This window comes from Phocoena sinus, chromosome 5 (genome assembly GCF_008692025.1).
Source record: "Phocoena sinus isolate mPhoSin1 chromosome 5, mPhoSin1.pri, whole genome shotgun sequence".
Classification (NCBI taxonomy): Eukaryota; Metazoa; Chordata; class Mammalia; order Artiodactyla; family Phocoenidae; genus Phocoena; species Phocoena sinus.
In genome coordinates, this window is record NC_045767.1 from 36,217,559 (window position 1) to 36,238,594 (window position 21,036).

Genomic DNA, 21,036 nt, shown 5'->3' on the forward strand with positions numbered 1-21,036 from the left:
CTGAGTCAAGATATGGAATATTTCCATCACCCCAAAAAGTTCCCTTGAGTTCTGATCTATTTGATCCTAATCTTACTCTCTGCCCCATATAGTCACTGTCCTTTTTTTTTTTTACCTTAATCACTTAATCACATTGTTTTCACTTGCCTTTCCCTTCTAGAATGTCATACAAATAGAATCACACAGCATAGACTCTTTTGTGTCTTCTTTCTTCTCTCCTGCTTATCGCTGGGTAGTGTTCCATCATATGAACAGGCCACAATTTGTTTAGACTTTATCCTATTGGTAGAAATTTAAGTTATCTCCACTATTTGGCTATTTTGAATAAAGATGCTATAAACATTCATATACAGATCTTTCTGTGAACATATTTTTTTTTTTTATTTCTCTAGGGTAACTATCTAAATGGAATAGCTGGCTCATAGGTAGATGTATATTTAACTTGATGAAAATTTCCTAGACTGATTTCCAAAGTAGTTTGTACCATTTTACATTCCCATCAGCAAATTAAGAGAATACTGAGGGCTCCACATCCTCACCAACACTTCATAGTATCAGTGTTTTTAATTTTGGCCATTCTATTGGGTGTGTACCTTATTGTTTTCACTTGCCTTTCCCTAATGACTAAAGATATTGAGCATCTGTTCATGCTTATTAGCATGAAATGGCTTATTGGCCATTGTGTATCTTTCTATAAATTATCTGTTGTCTCAGTGATGTGTTATAGATTTCAGTGCACAGGTCTTTTCCATATTTTGTTAAAGTTGTTCCTAAATGTTTCTCTTCTATTTACGCTGTTGTAATTTTTTTATTTCACTTTTAGTTATTTGTTGTTAATGTTTGCCAATATTTTCAAACCTACTTTATTTTTTGTTTCTAAATTTAGGGACAATATAATGTGTCTAGATTGAAATTAATATTTTGAGAAGTTTGCTATGGATCACAGTAGAACCTGACCTTTTGTGCAGTTTTCCATGTTCCTTGGGATTGTCTGTTTGGTTAAAATTGCTGAATGTAAATAAGAATACAGACAAAAGTCATATTTGTTTCTCAGTCTCTGGCTTGTGATGTTTTTGTGATATTGATACTTGAGAAAGTCACTGTTTAAGCTTAGTAACTAGGATTAACCCACTTTATGCTAGCAAAGGATGCTGCCATTTTGAGCTTGCTATTAAGCAATGTATAAAACCAAAGTCATGGGCTTCCCTAGTGGTGCAGTGGTTGAGAGTCCTCCTGCCGATGCAGGGGACACGGGTTCATGCCCCGGTCTGGGAAGATCCCACATGCCGCGGAGCGGCTGGGCCCGTGAGCCATGGCCGCTGAGCCTGCGCCTCTGGAGCCTATGCTCCGCAACAGGAGAGACCACAACAGTGAGAGGCCCGCGTACCGCAAAAAAAAAAAAAAACAAAGTCATTCCAACATATGAAAAGCCCATAACCATATATACACACATATATATATATATGTCTCATATATCATCTGTTGTCAACAAAAGCTTAGAAAGTCTCTTTTGGCTTAGGGGTAGAAAATGAGCAAGCCTCTCATGACAGAATACAAAATCCAGTTCTAATTCTCATGATAAGAATGTAAGATGAGCAATAAACAGTATTAAAAAAGCAGATTCTTGACCTTTATATGATTAAGTTAAGACTCTTTTTTTAATTAGTCTTTTCCAACGTAGTTTGCCATGATTTCTTCTTCATTTTCAGGCTAAGGCAAATGCTGATTTTTACCTGATTTCATAAATGTAAGCTAGTATTTTAATCTCAGCTTTTTTTTAAATTCTAGACCATTGAAAACCAGGAAGAATTAAGAATTCTTGGAAATGAACTTAAAAAGCAACAAGAGATAGTTGCACAAGAAAAGAGCCATACCATAAAGAAAGAAGAAGAGCTTTCTAGGACCTGTGAAAAACTGGCAGAAGTTGAAGAAAAGCTGAAGGAAAAGGTGATTTTTTAAGTTATATTCCTGGTCATTTTTTCTGACTAAACTTTTTTTTTTTTTTTTTGTAATAAATTTGGTTCCAGCAGACCTAAATTCCAGAAATAATACATACCTTGCCAATGAACAGATCTTAGTGCTAATATTTTGGACAATTTCAACTCCTACTGAGATGTTAACTAACATCCTTTGTGAGGATTATATTTTTTTAGTCTTTAAATGAGAGAGGGGGCCTTCATTCATCTAAACGAATCATTTGATATATTCATTCATCAAGTACTATACATTCATACAGTACCACCATGGGCCAGGCACTGTTCTGGGCTCTTGAGATACATTAGTCAACAAAACAAAGATTATGCCCTTATAGAGATATATTAGTTATTCTCTAAAATGTAAAATTTATCTCTACAGTTGGCCCTCCATATCTGCACATTCTGCATCCATGGATTCAACCAACCACTGATCAAAAATATTCAGGGGGAAAAAATTCCAGAAAATTCCAAAATGTTTAACGTGAATTTTGCCACACACAGGCAACTATTTACATAGTATTTACAACTATTTACGTAGCATTTATATTGTATTCAGTATTATAAGTAATCTAGAGATGAGTTAAAGTATACTGGAGGGTGTGCTTAGGTTATATGCAAATACTATGTCATTTTATATAAGGGACTTGAACCACCAATTCAATTGGTGGAACCACATCCACCAATTCTGGTATCCACAGGGATTCATGGATACCAGGGGATGACTGTATTACCATCTCTTAGATATTTACAATAAGGTGCTATTGTAAAATTTATAGAAGAGCTAAGACCCTTGTAACAATTGTACTCCCCAAGTAATTCTAAAATGCACCCACCAAGATCTTTCTGTATATTCTAGGAGTAGTGCCACATGCATTATAGATAATATATTGTGATTTCCATTGTGCTTCTGTATTTTTTTTTCCTAATGTGGGTTCTCTTAATTCTTATCCTTTTTACTATAACTTAACTGAATATATTAAAACCTTACATCTATTTCATATTCCTCCTAAATAAGTGAAATCAGTAAATTTATGTAAAAGTTAATGCCTCATTGTTTGTTTGGGCCACCCCATATGGACCTTATTGGGAATGAAAGTAAATTATTCAAGTTTTTAGGAGAAGTGGAATTATAGTTACTTGGCAGTTATATCTGCATATTTAGTCTCTTTTTAAATTTTTCTCATTTTCACTTTACTTCTTTGATTAACCTAGTGACACTCTGTTAGTTTCCTAGGGCTTCTGTATCAAATTACCATAAACTTGATGGCTTTAAACAACAGAAATTTATTTTTTCACAATTCTGGCTCTTAGAAGTTCAAAATCAAGATGCTGGTGACCAAGCTCCCTCTGAAGGCTCTAAGGAAGAATCCTTTCTTGCCTCTTCCTGTCCTTGACTCCCAGCTGTCCGTGGTACCCTTGGCTTGTAGCCGCATCTCTCCAATCTCTGCCTCCATCTACCTATGACCTTCTCTGTGTCTCTGTGTATCATTTTCTGTCTCTTATAAGGACCCTCTCATTGGATTTAGGGCCCACCTTAACCCAGGAATATTTCTTCTCAGTCCTTAAGTAATTACATCTGCAAAAACCCTGTTTTCAAAGAAGATCACATTCTCAGAGTATGGACAGACTTGAATTTGGGGTGGGACCCTATTTGACCCACTGTAAGCACTATCTAAAAGGTTACTTTACTTTTAGTGTTACTTGTCTGTTTATACTGGAGTAGTAGGCAGGGCTATGATAATGATTATTTCAGTTTGGCAAAGTACATTTTACTTAAGAATTTTAGGAGGATATAGGCAAAATGGTAATTATAAAAACTATATTTCTTAAGAGCCAACAACTCCAAGAAAAACAGCAACAACTTCTTAGTGTACAAGAAGAGATGACCGAGGTTCAGAAAAAGATGAATGAGATGGAAAATTTAAAGAATGAACTAAAGAACCAAGAATTAACATTGGAACATATAAAAATTGAGAGGCTAGAGTTGGTTCAGAAACTTCATGAAAATTCTGAGGAAATGAAATTCATAACCAAAGAAAGAAATGATCTAAAGGAATTACAGGAGTCATTTGAAATAGAAAGAAATAAGCTTAAAGGACACATAAGAGAAATTGAAGCTACAGTAAGTCATACCCTTTTCTTTCATCTATTAAATGTTTCTTTAAAAACTGAGTCAGTTGGAAAGGGGGAGGCAATGTTGGGATGATGTTATTACAATTATTCTTTAAATTTAACTTGCTAATAAAGGGTCTAGAAACAAAAGAAGAACTAAAAGTGGCCCACATGCTTCTAAAAGAGCACCAAGAAACTGTTGAAGAACTAAGAAGGAACATTTGTGAGAAGACAGCTCAAATAATAAATATTCAGAAGAACTTAGAAAAATCCAATACTGAATTGCAAGAAAAGGTTTGTCTTTTCTTCCTTTGCTCCTTGTCCCCTCTTCCTTTCTTTCTCTGAAAGAAAAATAAGCAGTAGGTAGTGACTGAGTTATGGTTCATTCATTTATTGGGTAGTAGTTGTTGAGTGTCTAATGTAGCAGGTACAGTCCTGGATTATAGAAATAAAATGGGAACAAGGTGGACAAAAATCTCTGTGATCATAGAACTTACTTTGTAGTGGAAAGAGTTTTCAATAAATAAGCAATCAAATGAACAGGATAATTTTAGATAATAGCAAATGCTATGAAGAAAATGAAACATTGGGGTAACTGGACCAACCTATGTTAAAAGCCTACTATGTGCCAAGCATTGAGACTGTGGATATGAATAAGACATGGTTCTTTTTCCCCAATATAGGCATATAAAAAAATCTCTCAATTCCAGTATGATAAATGCAGAAATATGCTATGCAAAGCTACGTGGTACCACTAGTGATCATGGAAAGGGGAATCAATCTATACACATAACAAATTTGTGAAGTAGCATTAGAATTCATCTGAGAATGAGGGCCATTCATTTATTGAGATCGAATCTGCTCAATTCTGATTTTTCTCCTGTTGCATTTGGGAACTGGTATAGAAATGAAGCATGCAACTGACCAGATTGATAATTTGTTGGTAAAGTGTACTGTGGATGTAAGCTGGGGATAAAAAACAATTATGACAGACTATTACTAGCAGAAAAGTCATGAATAATAGCTTGAGTAGGAATCAAGAGAAAATGAATAAATAGGAGTTTGTGGTCCATGGTAGGCCACGAAGCTTCAAAATCACTTTCATTGCTACGGAAAGTAGCCTCATCTTTTCCCTTTAAAAAATTATGATAACACTCTCTAGATAGTAACCTTGGTATTTTATGAATATCATAAGGTCCCAGTGCTTCATGAGGAACAGGAGCTACTTGCTAATGTGAAAGAAGTCAGTGATATTCAGGAAACAATGGATGAACCAGAGCTATTGAAAGAACGATCCAAAACCAAGGATTCAAAAACACTGGCAAGTGTAGAAATGGAAAGTCTCAGGTTGACTGAAAAACTTCAAGAAAGTCACGAAGAAATAAAATCTCTCACTAAGGAAAGAGACGATCTTAAAATGACAAAAGAAGCACTTCAGGTTGAATGTGACCAACTGAAAGAAGAAATTAGAGAAACTTTGACTAAAGTAAGTTTCATCCTTTCCTCCCATTTTAATAAGTGTTTAATAAATAACTCTTTGGGAAAAATGACATTTGTAATGTTCCTACCAACTTTCTTTAAATGTCACTTAATTATGAAGTGATTGGAAACAGAACAACTAAAAATTGCTCATAAATACTAAGAAACTATGGAAAATGAGTTGTTTTCTTAAATATTCAAAATGATTTAGAAAAAGCAGTGTTAAATTACAGGAAAGGAAAAAGTCAAAAACACTGTTTTCTTCCCTTGTTTAAACCTATTTCCCCAGCATCCCATAACGCATTACCATCTTCCTCACTGATCCAGTCAGAAATCTGGGAATCATTCCTACTACTATCCCTCCCTCCCCACTCACTCTGTAATACAAGAACAAAACCTTGTTGATTTTAAGGTGTGTACCTGTGTGTGAAATCCTCCCACTCTTTTCTCCATATTGCTGATACCCTAATCCAAGTCACAATTACCTCTCTCTGGCTTTGTGCAATAGCGTCCTACCTGGTCTCCCCATTCATATCATACTTCTCTAATTCATTCCCCTTTCTGGCCCAAGTGATCTTTTCTTCTTAAAACCTTTTAATAACTTCTCATTGCTCTTGAAATACACACCAGCGTGCTTCTTCACGTGACCTTTGAGACCCTAGATCCCAGACCTTGCGGGTTTCTCGCCCTGTTTCATCTCACTCTTCCTCCTGCTTATTGTGCTCCAGCAACTCTAGTCTGTTGCTCTTCTGCATCTCATGGCTTTCAGATGTTCTGGTCTCCCTTCCTATAGTATTTCCATAGTCCTCTTTGCCTAACAAGTGCTCTCATCTTTTAGATCTCCACTGAAGCTTTCCATCCCCTAGGAAGCCCTTCCTAAGCACTCACAATAGGTTAGGTTTGCCACTGGTAGCCTGAAAGAACCCAGCACCTCTGTTTGGTAAGATCTGGTATAATATGTATCTTTCCTTCTAAAGTGCGTAAGTCTCAAAAAGGCAGATCGTGTAAAGTGTCATTTCCCATTTCATCTCCAATCTCTAATAGGATACTGACAACACAATGAGTACTCAATAAATGTGTTAAATATCTGAACAATGGAAGAGTGGGTGAGTGGAAATATTGTTCTGTAAATGAGCTGTTGAATCCCTGACTTAATTGTTTTAGAAAGTATCCTTGTTTCTTTTCCCCTAAAATAAAATAAAGTATCTCTAGGCACCAACTGTATTGTTTTATGATCCTCTTAAGATTCAAGCATCTCAAGAGGAACAGTCCTTCCATATGAAAGAAAAAGACAATGAGACTAAGAAAATAATGAGTGAGATGGAGCAATTGAAGGAGCAATTCAAAGTCAAAGACTCAGCACTACTAAGACTAGAAATGGAAAAGCTTGAGTGGTCTAAGAGACTTCAAGAAAGTCATGACGAAGTGAAATCTATAGCTAAGGAGAGAGATGACCTACAGAGGCTACAAGAAGTTCTTCAATCTGAAAGGAACCAACTCCAAGAAAACATAAGAGAAGTGGCAGCTAAAGTAGGTTTCATCCTTTTTCGTGTGTGTGTGCTTAGTATTCTGTAAGCAAATATCTTGGTAAAAACTAAACCTTTGGGGAAAGGAATTAGTTACAGTGTAATGGTTATAACGTTTTCATAAATTTCTTGCAATTTCCTTTAATAATGAAGCACCTAGAAACCAAAGAGGAACTTGAAGTTGCTCATTGTCGCCTAAGAGAACAGGAGGAAACTATTGGTAAATTGAGAGTGGATCTTTCAGAGAGGGAAACTGAAATATCAAGCATTCAACAGGAATTAGAAACAACAAATGATGAATTACAGAAAAAGGTAAATTGGGAGTAAAGGAACAGTGGGAGAAAACTTAAGGGAGGTAGCTAACTGGATTACAAAGACTACTGTTTACCTCCTAAATTGTTTTAGAAAGCATACTGGATTTTTTTCCTTAAAAAATATACATACACATATATATACATATATAAACACACGTTTTTATGTGTGCGCGCACATAAGTATATTTTTGGCTATTATCTTATTTTATTATTATTTTTAAGACCCAAGAGCTTCATGAGAAACAGAAACAATTGATTACCATAAAAGAAAGCAGTGAAACTCAGGAAAAAATGAGTGAACTGGAACAGTTAAAGGAACATCTCAAAGCCAAAGATTCATCACTACAAAGAATAGAAAGCGAGAGGCTCAAGTTGACTGAGAAACTTCAGGCAAGTCAAGAAGAAATAAAAACCATAATTAAGGAAAGAGATGATCTGGAAAGGGTGCAGGAAGTCCTTCAAAAGGAAAGAGACCAACTCAAAGAAAACATTAAAGAAATTGTAGCTGAAGTAAGTTTCCCTCTTATAATGTTTTTGGATATAAAAGTAGTGTTAAAGTGATGATGATGTTCACTACTAAGTTTGATTAATTTTCCTCCAATCATAAAGGGACAGAAAATCAAAGAGGAACTAAAAGCTACTTACATTCTTCTGAAGGAGTACCAAGAAACCATTAATACAAGGAATAGTTCAGAGAAGACAGATCAAGGAGCAAATATTCAGAGAGACTTAGAAATTTCAGATACTGAATTACAGGCAAAGGTAGGTCTTGTTAAGTTGAAAAATGACATCTGATTATTGTGTTCGTCATATCCCTTATGGAAGAAAATAATACATATGTTAGACTAAAATGTAAAGATGATTACCTTAATTTTAGAGACAGTTCTTTTTCCTAAAATTTTCCGTCTATGTCATAACTTGTTTTATGATTTTCTCAGATTCAAGAACTTCAAGAAGAACATCAACTTCTTAAGATGAAAGATGTCAGTGAGACTCAGGAAAAAATATGTGAAATGGGAAACTTGAAGAAGCAACTTGAGGCCCAAAAGTCAACCCTGGAACATACAGAATTGGAGAACATAAGGTTAACTCAGAGACTCCATGAAAATCTTGAAGAAGTAAGATCTGTTACAAAAGAAAGAGATGACCTTAGGAGTGTGGAGGAGACTCTCAAAGTAGAGATAGACCAGCTCAAGGAAAACCTAAGAGAAACCACAATTAGAGTGAGTTACCATCTTTCCCCCAACTAGTAAATACGACATCGTGTCCTAAAAGAGCCATGGTTGATAGAGTTGGTGAGGTTGTAAAATTGGTCCAATCTTGGGGAAGGCTGGAGGGATGGATATATGATAATATCTTCCAAAGTTTTCAATAAGTGTATGCATTGACCCAAAAAGTCCAGTTATTGCTGTTCATCCCACACACATTAGCACAACTGTGCAGATATTTGTACAAGTTGCAATAACAAAATAAAGCAAACCCCAAAACAGGAAAAATTCTAACTGTCCATTAGTAGAGACTGGTTGAATCAATACAGCACATTCAGACCATGGAATACCAACCCACAGGTAAAGAATAAGACAGAGCTGATTTGGAAGTATCCTGATAGAGAGAAGCGTTACGTTATACAGAGTAGTGTATCTAGAATATATTGACATCTAAAAGTCATTTAGAGGGTGAGAACTGGGAGGCCTAAGGAGGGGGGAATTTTTACTTCTTACCCTGTACCTTTCTACACACGGTTGAATTGTATTATTCTGAACGTACTATTTTTCTTTCTCTAATGATAAAGGACTTGGAAAATCAAGAGGAACTAAGAATTGCCCAAATGAATCTGAAAGAGCACCAAGAAACCATCGATAAACTCAGAGGACTTGTTTCAGAGAAGACAGATGAAATATCAAATATTCAAAAGGCTTTAGAAAACACAAATACTGCCTTAAAAGCACAGGTATTTCTACTAATATCTAAGTAACTGAGAGTTTGAATCAAGTCTTTTGTGTTATGAAACAGGATATCAGTTAGCCTAATATACATAGAGACTTACGTATTCAATTTAGAAACTATTAGCTTTTTCTCTATATCTATCTATATCCTAACTTATTGTATGATTATCTCAAGATCCAAGAACTTCAGGAGAAGGAACGTCAACTTCTTAAGGTAAAAAATGATCTCAGGGAAAATGCATATCAAACAGAGCAGTTGAAGAAGCAATTAGAGGCCCAGAATTCATCCCTGGAAAGCATAGAAACAGAGAAGTTAAGGTTGACTCAGAAACTTCAAGAAAACCTCGAAGAAATAAAATCTGTTACTAAGGAAAGAGATGACCTAAGAAGAATGGAGCGAACCCTCAAAATGGAGCAAGGCCAGCTCAGTGAAATCCTCAGAGAAACAAAAGCTAAAGTAAGTTATGCTCGTTCCTCTTCCCAGCGAGTTAATGTGATGTTTTCCTTACATCAGTGAACCCTTCTTTGAAATGAGTGGTACTTTTGGTGAGAAGTAACAGGATACAGCCTTTTAGGCAGGCAATTTGGTATTATTTTTGAAAATTTTAAATTCTGTAACCAGCATTTTCTTCATGGACTTTACATGTACACTTACTCAATTTTTAAGGTAAAGAAAAATATGTATGTGTGTGTATATTCATAACACACACACACATATACCATAAGGTTGTTCATTATAGCAATTTGTGATAAAAAATAGGAAATAACCTAAATGTCTATCACAAGGAAACTGGGTAGATATAAGCAATATGTCAGGATACGTGCAACCCTTAAAAAAATGAAATAGATTTGAATGTTCTAATTTGGAAGCTCAAAATAACTCTTAGGGGAAAATGCAAGTTGTAGAATAGTATGTGTATAGCATGTTTACCTCTGCAAAATAGGAGTACATTGTGGGGAGGTGAGGACAGGGGAAGGGGAAGCCGATAACTTAGAAAGAAATAAGAAATGTATTATTTTTACTAAGAAAATGTATCACTTTCATTAAAAAGAAAATACTAGTTAACATTAAGCTGTGTCATTGGTTTTTAATTTTTTCTAATAATAAAGGACCTTGGAAAACAAGAGGAACTAAGAATTGCTCACGTGCATCTGAAAGATCACCAGGAAATTATTGATAAACTCAGAAGGATTGTTTGTGAGAAGACAGAAGAAATATCAAATATGCAAATGGATTTAGAAAATTCAAATGCTAAATTACAAGAAAAGGTACTGAGGGGGTCATGGCGCTTATATGTTTGGATACCTGATTTCTTCCTAGAATAAAAAGTAATGCCTAAAATCCCTGAGGGATGTAATATGCTTTAGCCACGTTAGAAAACAGCTTGGTAGCTTTTACTAGCACTGAACCATATACCTGCCTGTGGCCCAGCATTTCCACTCCTTGGCTATGTACCTAAGAGAAGAAAGTGCACACTTCCACGTAAAGACATACAAGAGTGTTCACAGCAACTTCAGTCATAATTGCAAAAAACTGAAAACTACCCAAATGCCTATCAACAGGAGAACGGATAAATACATTGTGATTTATAAGTTTAAAAGCAGGCAAACTGATCTGGGATGAAAAAGGTCAGAATAGTGGTTTGTTCTAGGAAGGGGCACATAGGAACCTTATGGTAAGGTAAGTAAGTGTTCTGTATTAACTCTGAGTTGTATTTTAATCTGAGTTGTAGTTACATAGCTGTATACATATGTCAAGAGTAGTTGAGCCATATACACATAAGATTAGTGTGTAGTTATGTAAATTACACCACAAAAAAAAGTAAATCCTGTATGGAATTACAAAGAATATTAATGAGTGACATAGGAAAACTGTCTTAATCGGCTTAGAAACTATTCTTTATCCTTCCCTAAGAAGCCATCTAATCCTAACGTTACGATTATCTTAAGGTCCAAGAACTTAAAGCAAATGAACATCAACTTTTTAAGTTAAAAGAAGAGGTTAGTGAGACACAGAAAAAAATGTGTGGCCTAGAGCGACTGAAGAAAGAATTCAAGGCCCAAAGTTTAACTCTGGATAAAATAGAAATGGAGAACTTAAATTTGGCTCAGAAACTTCATGAAAACCTTGAAGAAATGAAATCTGTAATTAAAGAAAGAGATAACCTAAGGAGAGTAGAAGAGACTCTGAAACTGGAGAGAGACCTACTCAAGGCAGACCTGCAAGAAGCCATAGCTAGAGTGAGTTGTGCTCTTTCTTCCTGTTTTTACTGTAAGAAGTTTGAAAATAAGTGATACTGTTGGTGAAAATTTGAATGTTATAACCTTTTAGGGAAGCAGTTTGACAATAGCATTTTAAAAATTATCAACATATACATTTGCTACAGCACTTTTGTAGAAATTCATCCTACCAATATATTCACATATCTGGACAGAAATACAGCAGCATTCACTACAACATTGTGATGAACAAAATCAGAAACAATCCAAGTATCTACCAGTAAGGCACTGGCTAAGTGGTGTTCGTCTGTATAGTAGAAAACTAAGCATAAGAATGGGACACTCTTTTTGTGATACTGATTTAGAAAGATGTCCAAGTGGTATGAAATTTGAAAAATAAATGGCAGAGTTCAGCGTGTGACAGGACTGCGATGGGTGAGGCTAGGGACAGGCACTTGTACTTTATGTCCTTCTGTACTGTTCTAATTTGGGGGTGGCATGGAGGTTGTTTTTAACTATGAACATGTGTTTTTTAAGATTTTGTTTAACTAGTTCATTGTTAAGAAAAGGTAATGTGCCTTTATATCTTATTTCTCAATTTCTTCTAATAACAAAGGATCTGGAAACACAAGAGCAACTAAAAATTGCCCATATGCATTTGAAAGAACACCAAGAAACTATTGATAAATTCAGAGAGAGAGTTTCAGAAAAGGCACCTCAGATTTCAAATATTCAGAAGGATTTAAATAAGTCAAAAGATGAATTACCGAGAAAGGTATGTGTTGTTCTGTTCTTTGGGGGAATAACTGTGCCCAAAATTACTTATAGAATGAGAAAGGACATAGATACAGATATGTCAATATAGATATATATGTACATGCACTATACTATATGTACATATACATATAGACACTATTTTCCTTTCTTTAAGGAATTCTGTTCGCATTCTAACTTGTTTTGTAATTATGTCAAGATACCAGAACTTCAGAGAAAAGAGCTTCAACTTGTTAGAATGGAAGAAGATGTCAATAAAACTCATAAAAAAGTGAATGAAATGGAACAATTGAAGAAGCAATTTTACGCCCAAAATTTATCTGTGCAAAACGTGGCAATGGATAACTTACACTTGACCAAGAAACTGTATGAAAGCCTTGAAGAAATAAGAATTGTAGCTAAGGAAAGAGATGAGCTAAAGAGAATAAAAGAGTCTCTCAAAATGGAAAGAGACCAATTCAGAGAAACATTGAGAGAAATGATAGCTAGAGAGAGTTCAGAATCTTCCCCTATCTAGTAGCTATTTGTAAGAATCAAGCTTTCTTGGAAAGGGTAACAGTGTTTTGTTTTATATTTCCTGGAAACGTCTACAAACAGTAAAGAATAATGAGGGAAACTATTAAAATTTTTCACACAAATAGAAAATACAGTTTTAAAAGAAGCCAAAATGATGTTATTCAGATATTACCACTATTTTTTTTTTTTTTGGTAAGAACATTTTTTTTAATTGAAGTATAGTTGATGTACAATATTATACGTTACAGGTGTACAATATAGTGATCCACGATTTTTAAAGGTTATACTCCATTTATAGTTATTATAAAATATTGCCTATTCCCCATGTCATGCAGTATATCCGGGTAGCTTATTTCATACGTAATAGTTTGGTACCTCTTAATCCCCTACCCCTATATTGTCCCTTCCCCCTTCCCTCTCCCCACTGGTAACCACTGGCTTGTTCTCTATATCTGTGAGTCTGCTGCTTTTTTGTTACATTCACTCGTTTGTTATATTTTTTAGATTCTACATGTAAGTGATATCATACAGTATTTGTCTTTCTCTGTCTGACTTATTTCACTTAGCATATTACCCTAGAAGTCCATCCATGTTGTTGCAAATGGGAAATTTTCATTCTTTTCTATGGCTGAGTAGTATTCCATTGTGTATGTGTATGTGTATATATATATACACCACATCTTCTTTACCCGTTCATCTGTTGATGGACACTTGGGTTGCTTCGATATCTGGGCAATTGTAAATAATGCTGCTATAAACATTAGGGTGCATGTATCTTTTCGAATTAATGTTTTTGTTTTTCAGAAAATACCTTTTTTTTTTTTAACTTTTTATTTTCTATTGGAGTATATCCGATTAACAATGTTGTGATACTTTCAGGTGCACAGCAAAGGGACTCAGCCATACATGTGCATGTATCCATTCTCCCCCAAACTCCCCTCTCAATTCTTTAATTTTAAGAAAAAAATTATTAAATAAAGCAGACAGTTTTCTTCAGTGTATTTTTTAAAAGGGTTTTTAAACCAGGAAATAACATTATTCTCAGTGGAGAAATATTTGTAAAAGATTAAATATCTCATTTCTCTACCTCTACACGATAGAGTTTTAAACATAGGCTCTTGTTAGTGAAGTTAGAAGGAAGAAAAGCAAGATGAGTATAAAAAACGAAGTTCTACTAATATGTCTATTTATAGATATTCAGAATCATATATCTTAAAGAACTGAACTGAATCCCTCTATAAAATTCAGACAAATAAGAAATTGTATGAAATTATAAAAATCTTATTTTCATATTCCATTCTCATGTTCATCATTATCTCATAGTAAAGAAATAATAAAATGGAAAGCAATACCATTTGTAATCTCAGTAGAAATTTCAGACAGTTGGAAATCATCTTTATTGGGCTCTAACTAAATTTATAGACTTAATTCATTCAACAAATATTTATTGAACAATGTTTTATTTTGCACTTTTAATCAGAAATACAAAATATAAACAGGATATGAATTTTCTGTTCCAAGGTGCTGGAAAGAATATATGAACAGAGCTTGGAACACCATAGGTAGTATACTTGGTTTTGCTAGCATATATGAGTTGGCAGCAGTGATTCTAAGACAGAGATTTGGAAGAGTAGGAACCAGAGATATATCTAAAATCCAATGTGCAACTATAGATAGTAAAGCAACAAATCCTATCTTCAAAAAATATGTGAAGGTTTTCCAATGAGTTGAGGTCACTTTTTCCAGTGAGTTGAGGTCACTCAGCATAAGACTTAGTGTTACTGTTATTCATTTTCTGAGCATTTTTAACATTGCTTTTGAGTTACATGTGTGATATTTAATTCCATTATTGAAAAGATATAAAAATGTAATCAAAATATATGATTAGACATTGTATGTTAACATAGTTACAGCTGAAGTCTTGCTTATTTCTTTGTATCAAAGCAGAATCAACAGAACCACGAAGAGGTAGTAAAATATGAAAAAAAATTACTGTGTGATGGAAACCAACACCTTATAGAAAGCCTGAGAGAAAAGTGCTTCAGGATAAAAGTAAGTGCTCTCCTGTTAATATTACAAATGATTATTTGTAATACCCTTCCAAAGGCCTAATGTGGAATGAATAGATAATGCTCAATATTTTTCTAAACTTTATAATCTAGTACAAGTATATATATGTGTACATATATACGTGCATACACCACACACAGAAAACAGAGGAGTTTGTAATTTTCAGGCCTCACTGGAAAGGTGATATTTGAGCAAATACCTGAAAAAGGTAAAGGATCAAGCCACACAGGTATACAGGGAAAAAGCAGTATAAGCAGAGGGAACAGCAAGTAGAAAGCTTCTGAGACAGAAGCCTGCCTGGTGGGTTCCAGGAACATCAAGAAGGAGGATAGCCAGTTAGAAGTGAGGTCAGGAGTTAATGGGGAAGAGGCAGGCTGTGAGGCCTTAAGCGGACTTTGGGTTTTACTGTGAGTAAGATGGAGAATCCCTTGGACAATTTTGAGTACAGAGAGACATGATCTGAGTTACATTTTAAAGGAATGTTATTGAAAATGAGTGGAAGCAGGAGGACCATTTGAAAGACTAATTTCAGTAATCCAGGCAAAGGTGATGGTGGCTCAGCCCAAAGAGGCAGCAGCGGAACTGGTGAGAACTGTTTGGATTCTGAATACATATTGAGGGTAAAGCCAACAGGATTTACTCTCACCCCTATTAGAATGCAAAGTCCCTAAAAACTTTTTTGTGTTGGTTATGGCTATATCACTTAGAAAACTTCCTGACAGGAATCAGCATTCGGTATGTGTTTCTTAAAAGTACAAATGAATGACCATACAATGCTGCTCCATGCCATAATGTGATTCATTCTAAGACTAAAGGAAGAATCCCCCCTCCAACATCCCACATTACTGAACATCTATCTAGCTTTTCCTTAAATTCTAAAAAAGAGAGCTCGTTCTTGTCAGAAGCCCCTTTTATAATTTAACACCCTGAACTAAACATGTTATTTATTACATGACTGTAGCAACTTGAACTTAATGTGTTCTTCCACCTGTACTCTGACCAAGGGGTCACTTGCCTGGCCTCTCGTCATTTGTGTTGGTGGGCCTAGACTCATTGAGTGTCTTCCACATGCAGGCACTGTACTGGGTGCTTTACCTCATGAGATGGGTTTTATTGTTCCATTTATAAGCAAACAAACTGAGGCTCAGAGAGGAAGTTTTGTGGTTACCCAAGGTCACATAGGTAGTAAATTAGTAGAATCAGGGTTTGAAACCAGGTCTGACAAAGTGAAACTTGGGCGTAGAAGCATTTTTACAAATATAATTTTATTTCCTTTAAACTATAATGTCTATATATTTTATAGATTGCATAGATATAGATATTATTTAATATTTGATCCCCTAGAAAACTTTGTGGCAATTATTGTAGTCTTCATTTTGTAGTGGTGAAAATGACTCAGTGTTTCCTCAGTCAGCAAGTGGCAGAGCTAGAACCTGAACACAAACTCTGATAAAAGGTTAGAAAACTTGGATTCTAGGCAGATGATAGAAATATGTGAAGAGGCTCCACCAAGTTGACATATATAACTAGTTTGATTCTTAGTCACATATCTGCTCACTTACACTGCCTTCTGTACATAGAGGCCAGCATTCAGCCTTGAGCTACAATACATACTAGATTGAATTCACTCACATTTCTCTTCAGACTTTGTAAATAAATGCTCCTTCAAATCATGGATGTTCAAAAGACCAAAAGAAAATGCAGCAAAATGATAACAATGGTTGCTTCTGGTTTTCTTTGTTATATTTGTTTAAATTCTTTTAAATTTCCACAATAATTTCTATAATCCAAAATCAACAATAAGAGTTTGCTTTTGTTTATAAACACAAAGGTCAAAATTTATTTTTCTCCTACAAAAAGTATTAAAGAATTAAGTTTTGTTGCAATTCTAGGGCTGAGACTATTTCTTGTTAAATTAGAATGAATTGGTAAATTGAATAAATTCTAATTTTCTTTAGGAGCTTCTTAAGAGATACTCAGAGATGGATAATCATTATGAGTGCTTAAATAGATTGTCTCTTGACTTGAAGAAGGAAATCGAAACACAAAAAGAGCTTTCAATTAGAGTAAAAGCAAACCTCGCACTTCCATGTCCACAAAGCAAGCAAATTCAAAAACTTCTCACTGCAAACCAAAGATGTTCCATGGAATTTCATAGAGTCATGAAGAAACTTCAGGTACCATCTTTTTTAGTAATATCTTTGTAAATATCACTATAAATTTCCATTACAAACTTTAGTGTTTCAGTCCTGCTTTGAGAGTTGACATATTTGTTTAGTGTATTTACTCCTGAATTAAAGATTATGTGGGGCTAAGAACAGTGTGTGCAAGATCCTGAGTGCACCTAGGACCTGTTTATTCAACAAAACCTGAGCTTTGCCTATGGGCCTAGGCACTGTCCAGGTGTTCAGGAGACAAGCATGAATAACACCTCAGGGATCTCATAGTGAGTGAGGCAGACATATAAACAGGTAATAAGTGTAGCGACCGAAGTACGTTTAGATTATATGACATACCAGATAAAAAGTTAAAGAAGATAAGACTGTAGTAGAAGACAGACTCAAACGATAAAGCTTGGAGTTCATTTTGTAAATGAGGCAGAGCCATTGGACACTTATTTTAAGGTGGTGGCTGTAGCATGATCAGATTATCATTTTAGATACTTCACTGCAGACAAAGAAGAAATGAGTTTGTGGAGGATAAGCCTAGTGGCAGAGAGAAGAGATAAGAGACAGTTACAGTGGTCCAGATGAGCTATTATGAGCGACTACTGCTAGGGAAGGATTCATAGGAATGGAGAGCACAGACGAGGTTAAAGAAACATTTGGCAGCTTAACACAGTAGTTGGTGTGATCGGTGGTGGAGGTACAGGAGGGAAGTTTAGATTGAGTCCCAGAATTTGGGTTTAGCCAAGTTAGTGGGGAGTGGTACCATTAACTGAGATAGAGAGGGAAAAGAGATTAGGTGTTTAGTTTGAGATGTTTTGAGGTAGAGAGAGATACCTAAGACAGAACGTCTAAGAAGGGAGACCAAGCAGGCATTTAGTCAAGAGTCTGAGGCTTGTCAGGAGAAAAGTCAGGACTAAAGATAAAGATTTGGGATTCATATAGGTGATAGATCGCACAACATGTGTAAGGTCACCCAGAAAACATAATAGAGGAATAAGAGTTTGGGAATAAGTTCGGATAAGATCCAAACTCCAGAAAAGATAGTTCTCCAAGAGACAGTAGCAGAAAAGAGCAACTCATGGGTTCAAGGTTAGGAAAGTCAAAGTGACAGAAAAGAAGCAGGCAACAGTGCTATTACTTAAGTCAGTGGAGGAGAGTACGTCAAAGATTAAGTAGTCAAGAGTGGCAGATGCTTCAGTCAGCTAGAATGTGGACTGAAGAGATCTCCTCAATTTGTTGATAATAGAGCTCACTGGTGACATCTGTCAGAGCAGTTTTAGTTGAGTAGTTAAGGAAAAGGCCAAATTTTAAGGGTTAAGGAATGGTGGATGTTAAGGAAGTAGGGAGCTGGTATCTTCCCTTCCTAGGTAAATTGCCCCTTACGCCCTGATATTCTTCCATAAACCCTGGCAATCAGATATCCAGAACTTATTGAGGAGATCCGTGAAGCATATGGCATTCAAATTATTGTCACCTTGGGCTTCCCTGGTGGCGCAGTGGTTGAGAGTCTGCCTGCCGATGCAGGGGACACGGGTTCATGCCCTGGTCCGGGAGGATCACACATGCTGCGGAGCGGCTGGGCCCGTGAGCCGTGGCCGCTGAGCCTCAGTGTCCAGAGCCTGTGCTCCACAATGGGAGAGGCCCGCGTACCGCAAAAAAAAAAAAAAAAAAAAATATTGTCACCTTAAAGCCAAACATCTAAATATGCTTGACAAGTAAATCTTGGGACATGTCATACCCATTTTGGTTACCCAATCAAGGTAGGCAGAAGATGTTGAAAATGAATCTCAGGTATCTAGCTGGGAACTGGGTGATTGATGACACAATTAAGCAAAAGGGGGGTAAATAGGCAAAGGTGGGTTTCTAGGGAAAGGAATCATGTGCATTTTATTTATTTATTTATTTTTTTCATTTTAAATCTATTGAATTTGAGGTAACTGTAGGGCATCCATGAGGTATATCCAGGGGCAAGTCAGAAATATGGAACTAGATGGAGGCCTGGAAGTTATTCTCCCAAGTTGCTGGGAAGAGAAAATTGGGAATAGAGAGAGGCTCTTTCCTTCTCCCTCACTTACCAGAGGATATAGATAATAAGAGATACCATCCTGCCTCATAGTCTCAGGGGTTTAAAACTTCATCTAAATGTGGTACAAGTTTCATTTCCCAATTTGTTTAATGTTTTTCTGCAAGTATGTGTTAAGCCATGTTACAAAGATAAAGGAAGAACAACATGAATCCATCAATAAACTTGAAGTGGCTTTTATTGATGAAGTGGAAAAGCAAAATGAACTGCTAATTAAAATACAGCACCTTCAACAAGATTATGATGTACCGCCCACAGAATCAAGGGACCTCAAATTGAGCCAGAGTATGGATCTGCATATTGAGGTACAATTTGTTTAAAATGGGTTTAATTAGATTTCAAGCCTTTTTATCAAGTAGAATAGTACCTTTTCATACGTTTAGAGTCATTTTTATTTACCAAAAATTAAAAATCAGTTGCAGAATGACAGCTGGCCAGTTGTAAAGAGTGCCAAGTAATAGTCTAGCCTCCTTTCAGAACCCCAAAGATACAGAAAATAGATGTAATAGCATCAAGTGGGAATTCACGGAACCCCAGAATAAGTTTCCGAATGCCTTCTAAAACTTCCTAGATCTGTGACTGGGAGTCAGAAACATTTTTCTTACAACTCTGCATGAAGTGTCCTCCCTCTCAGCAGTAGGAGGCTGGCATTCAATTCCCAAAACCATGTACAGCCTGTTTTATGCACAGAAAACTACATCCAGAAACAATTCATATTTTGTGATTATTAGTCACAGTTTTACAGTTTTGAGGGATTTTAATTCTAACATGCAGATTTGTAGACGTGACTCCATTATAGGCTATACACCAAAATTTTATCAAATAACTAAAGTTTTAAATTAGAATTATATTTACAGTACTTCAAAATATTAAGAATAAGAGTTCAGTAAGGTGTTTTCCCCTTTTTATGATACTTAGATTAAAGCTTTTCTAATGTTCATGTGATTCAATGCTTATTTTTCTCAGGAAATTCTCAAGGATTTTTCAGAAAGTGATTGCCATAGCATAGAGACTGAATTTCAGCAAGCACTAAGTAATAGAAAAGAAATGACCCGGTTTTTGGAAGAGTGGTTGAATGCTCATTTTGATATAGAAAAGCTTAAAAATGGCATCCAGAAAGAAACTGATAGTATTTTTCAAGTGAATAACTTCTATAATAACAAAATAATTGTAAGTAGTAATTTTCTTGTGCTACCTCATTCTTTTTGTGGTTGTCTGCTTTAATTTTTATACCTCATTTGTAAAAAGACTTAGAGCAACTTAATTTTAAGTATTTTCTTAAAATTTATTTGTATAGGCTTTGTGAAAAAAAATTGACTGTGTAAAACATCTTCTGCCTCTAATGTATTATGCTTCCTTAGGATAATTAAATATATATTTATACTTGTAAAGAAGATAACAAAGTCTTGGTGTGTAGTAATCAGTTTGTTACACACAGATGTGGAATCCGGAATCCTCTTCCAATTCTCTTTCTTTTCTCACTTCTCACTGCTTCTGTAGGAATTGAGCCTTTTCCCCAGGTAGGCTCAGACAAGGTGAGACATGAACCTGTTTCAGGGCTACAGGCAACAACTGTAGGAAAGCCCTGGACAAGCCTAGCCAGCTGCTTTATTAATAAGGCCTCACATGCTTTTTGTCTCAGTGGTGTCACTGTCACATGCCCTGATCCTTCAACTTTGATGTTCAAAAATGTGGTTTGTAATCATTGTTCCCAAGGTGATCAGCCCTAGTGGACAGATTCATAAGAACCAACATGGCTTACTACCAGTTTATTGATTTGTTTTACTTTCCACTGCTCAGAATATTCATTCTACTTTCTGAAGTAATCCCTATCTCATATACCTAGTAAAAT

At 35.5% G+C, this 21,036-nt stretch overlaps 1 protein-coding gene across 8 annotated transcripts in view; it reads left to right on the forward strand.

Moving 5' to 3' along the window:
* The window catches only part of CENPE (centromere protein E), a 73,759-nt gene that overhangs the window by 34,139 nt on the left and 18,584 nt on the right, over positions 1 to 21,036 (forward strand). For 6 of the 8 annotated variants that reach the window (XM_032633363.1, XM_032633364.1, XM_032633356.1 and 3 more), the window contains 18 exons: positions 1,789 to 1,947; positions 3,808 to 4,098; positions 4,224 to 4,382; positions 5,284 to 5,574; positions 6,813 to 7,097; positions 7,247 to 7,405; positions 7,630 to 7,917; positions 8,017 to 8,169; positions 8,346 to 8,630; positions 9,200 to 9,358; positions 9,529 to 9,810; positions 10,464 to 10,622; positions 11,304 to 11,594; positions 12,190 to 12,348; positions 14,808 to 14,915; positions 16,892 to 17,110; positions 19,292 to 19,489; positions 20,151 to 20,354. In XM_032633363.1, the coding sequence (XP_032489254.1) occupies positions 1,789 to 1,947; positions 3,808 to 4,098; positions 4,224 to 4,382; positions 5,284 to 5,574; positions 6,813 to 7,097; positions 7,247 to 7,405; positions 7,630 to 7,917; positions 8,017 to 8,169; positions 8,346 to 8,630; positions 9,200 to 9,358; positions 9,529 to 9,810; positions 10,464 to 10,622; positions 11,304 to 11,594; positions 12,190 to 12,348; positions 14,808 to 14,915; positions 16,892 to 17,110; positions 19,292 to 19,489; positions 20,151 to 20,354 (3,849 nt within the window). The remainder of the gene's footprint in view (positions 1 to 1,788; positions 1,948 to 3,807; positions 4,099 to 4,223; positions 4,383 to 5,283; positions 5,575 to 6,812; positions 7,098 to 7,246; positions 7,406 to 7,629; positions 7,918 to 8,016; positions 8,170 to 8,345; positions 8,631 to 9,199; positions 9,359 to 9,528; positions 9,811 to 10,463; positions 10,623 to 11,303; positions 11,595 to 12,189; positions 12,349 to 14,807; positions 14,916 to 16,891; positions 17,111 to 19,291; positions 19,490 to 20,150; positions 20,355 to 21,036) is intronic. The other 2 variants (XM_032633357.1, XM_032633361.1) reach the window with 2 other exon arrangements.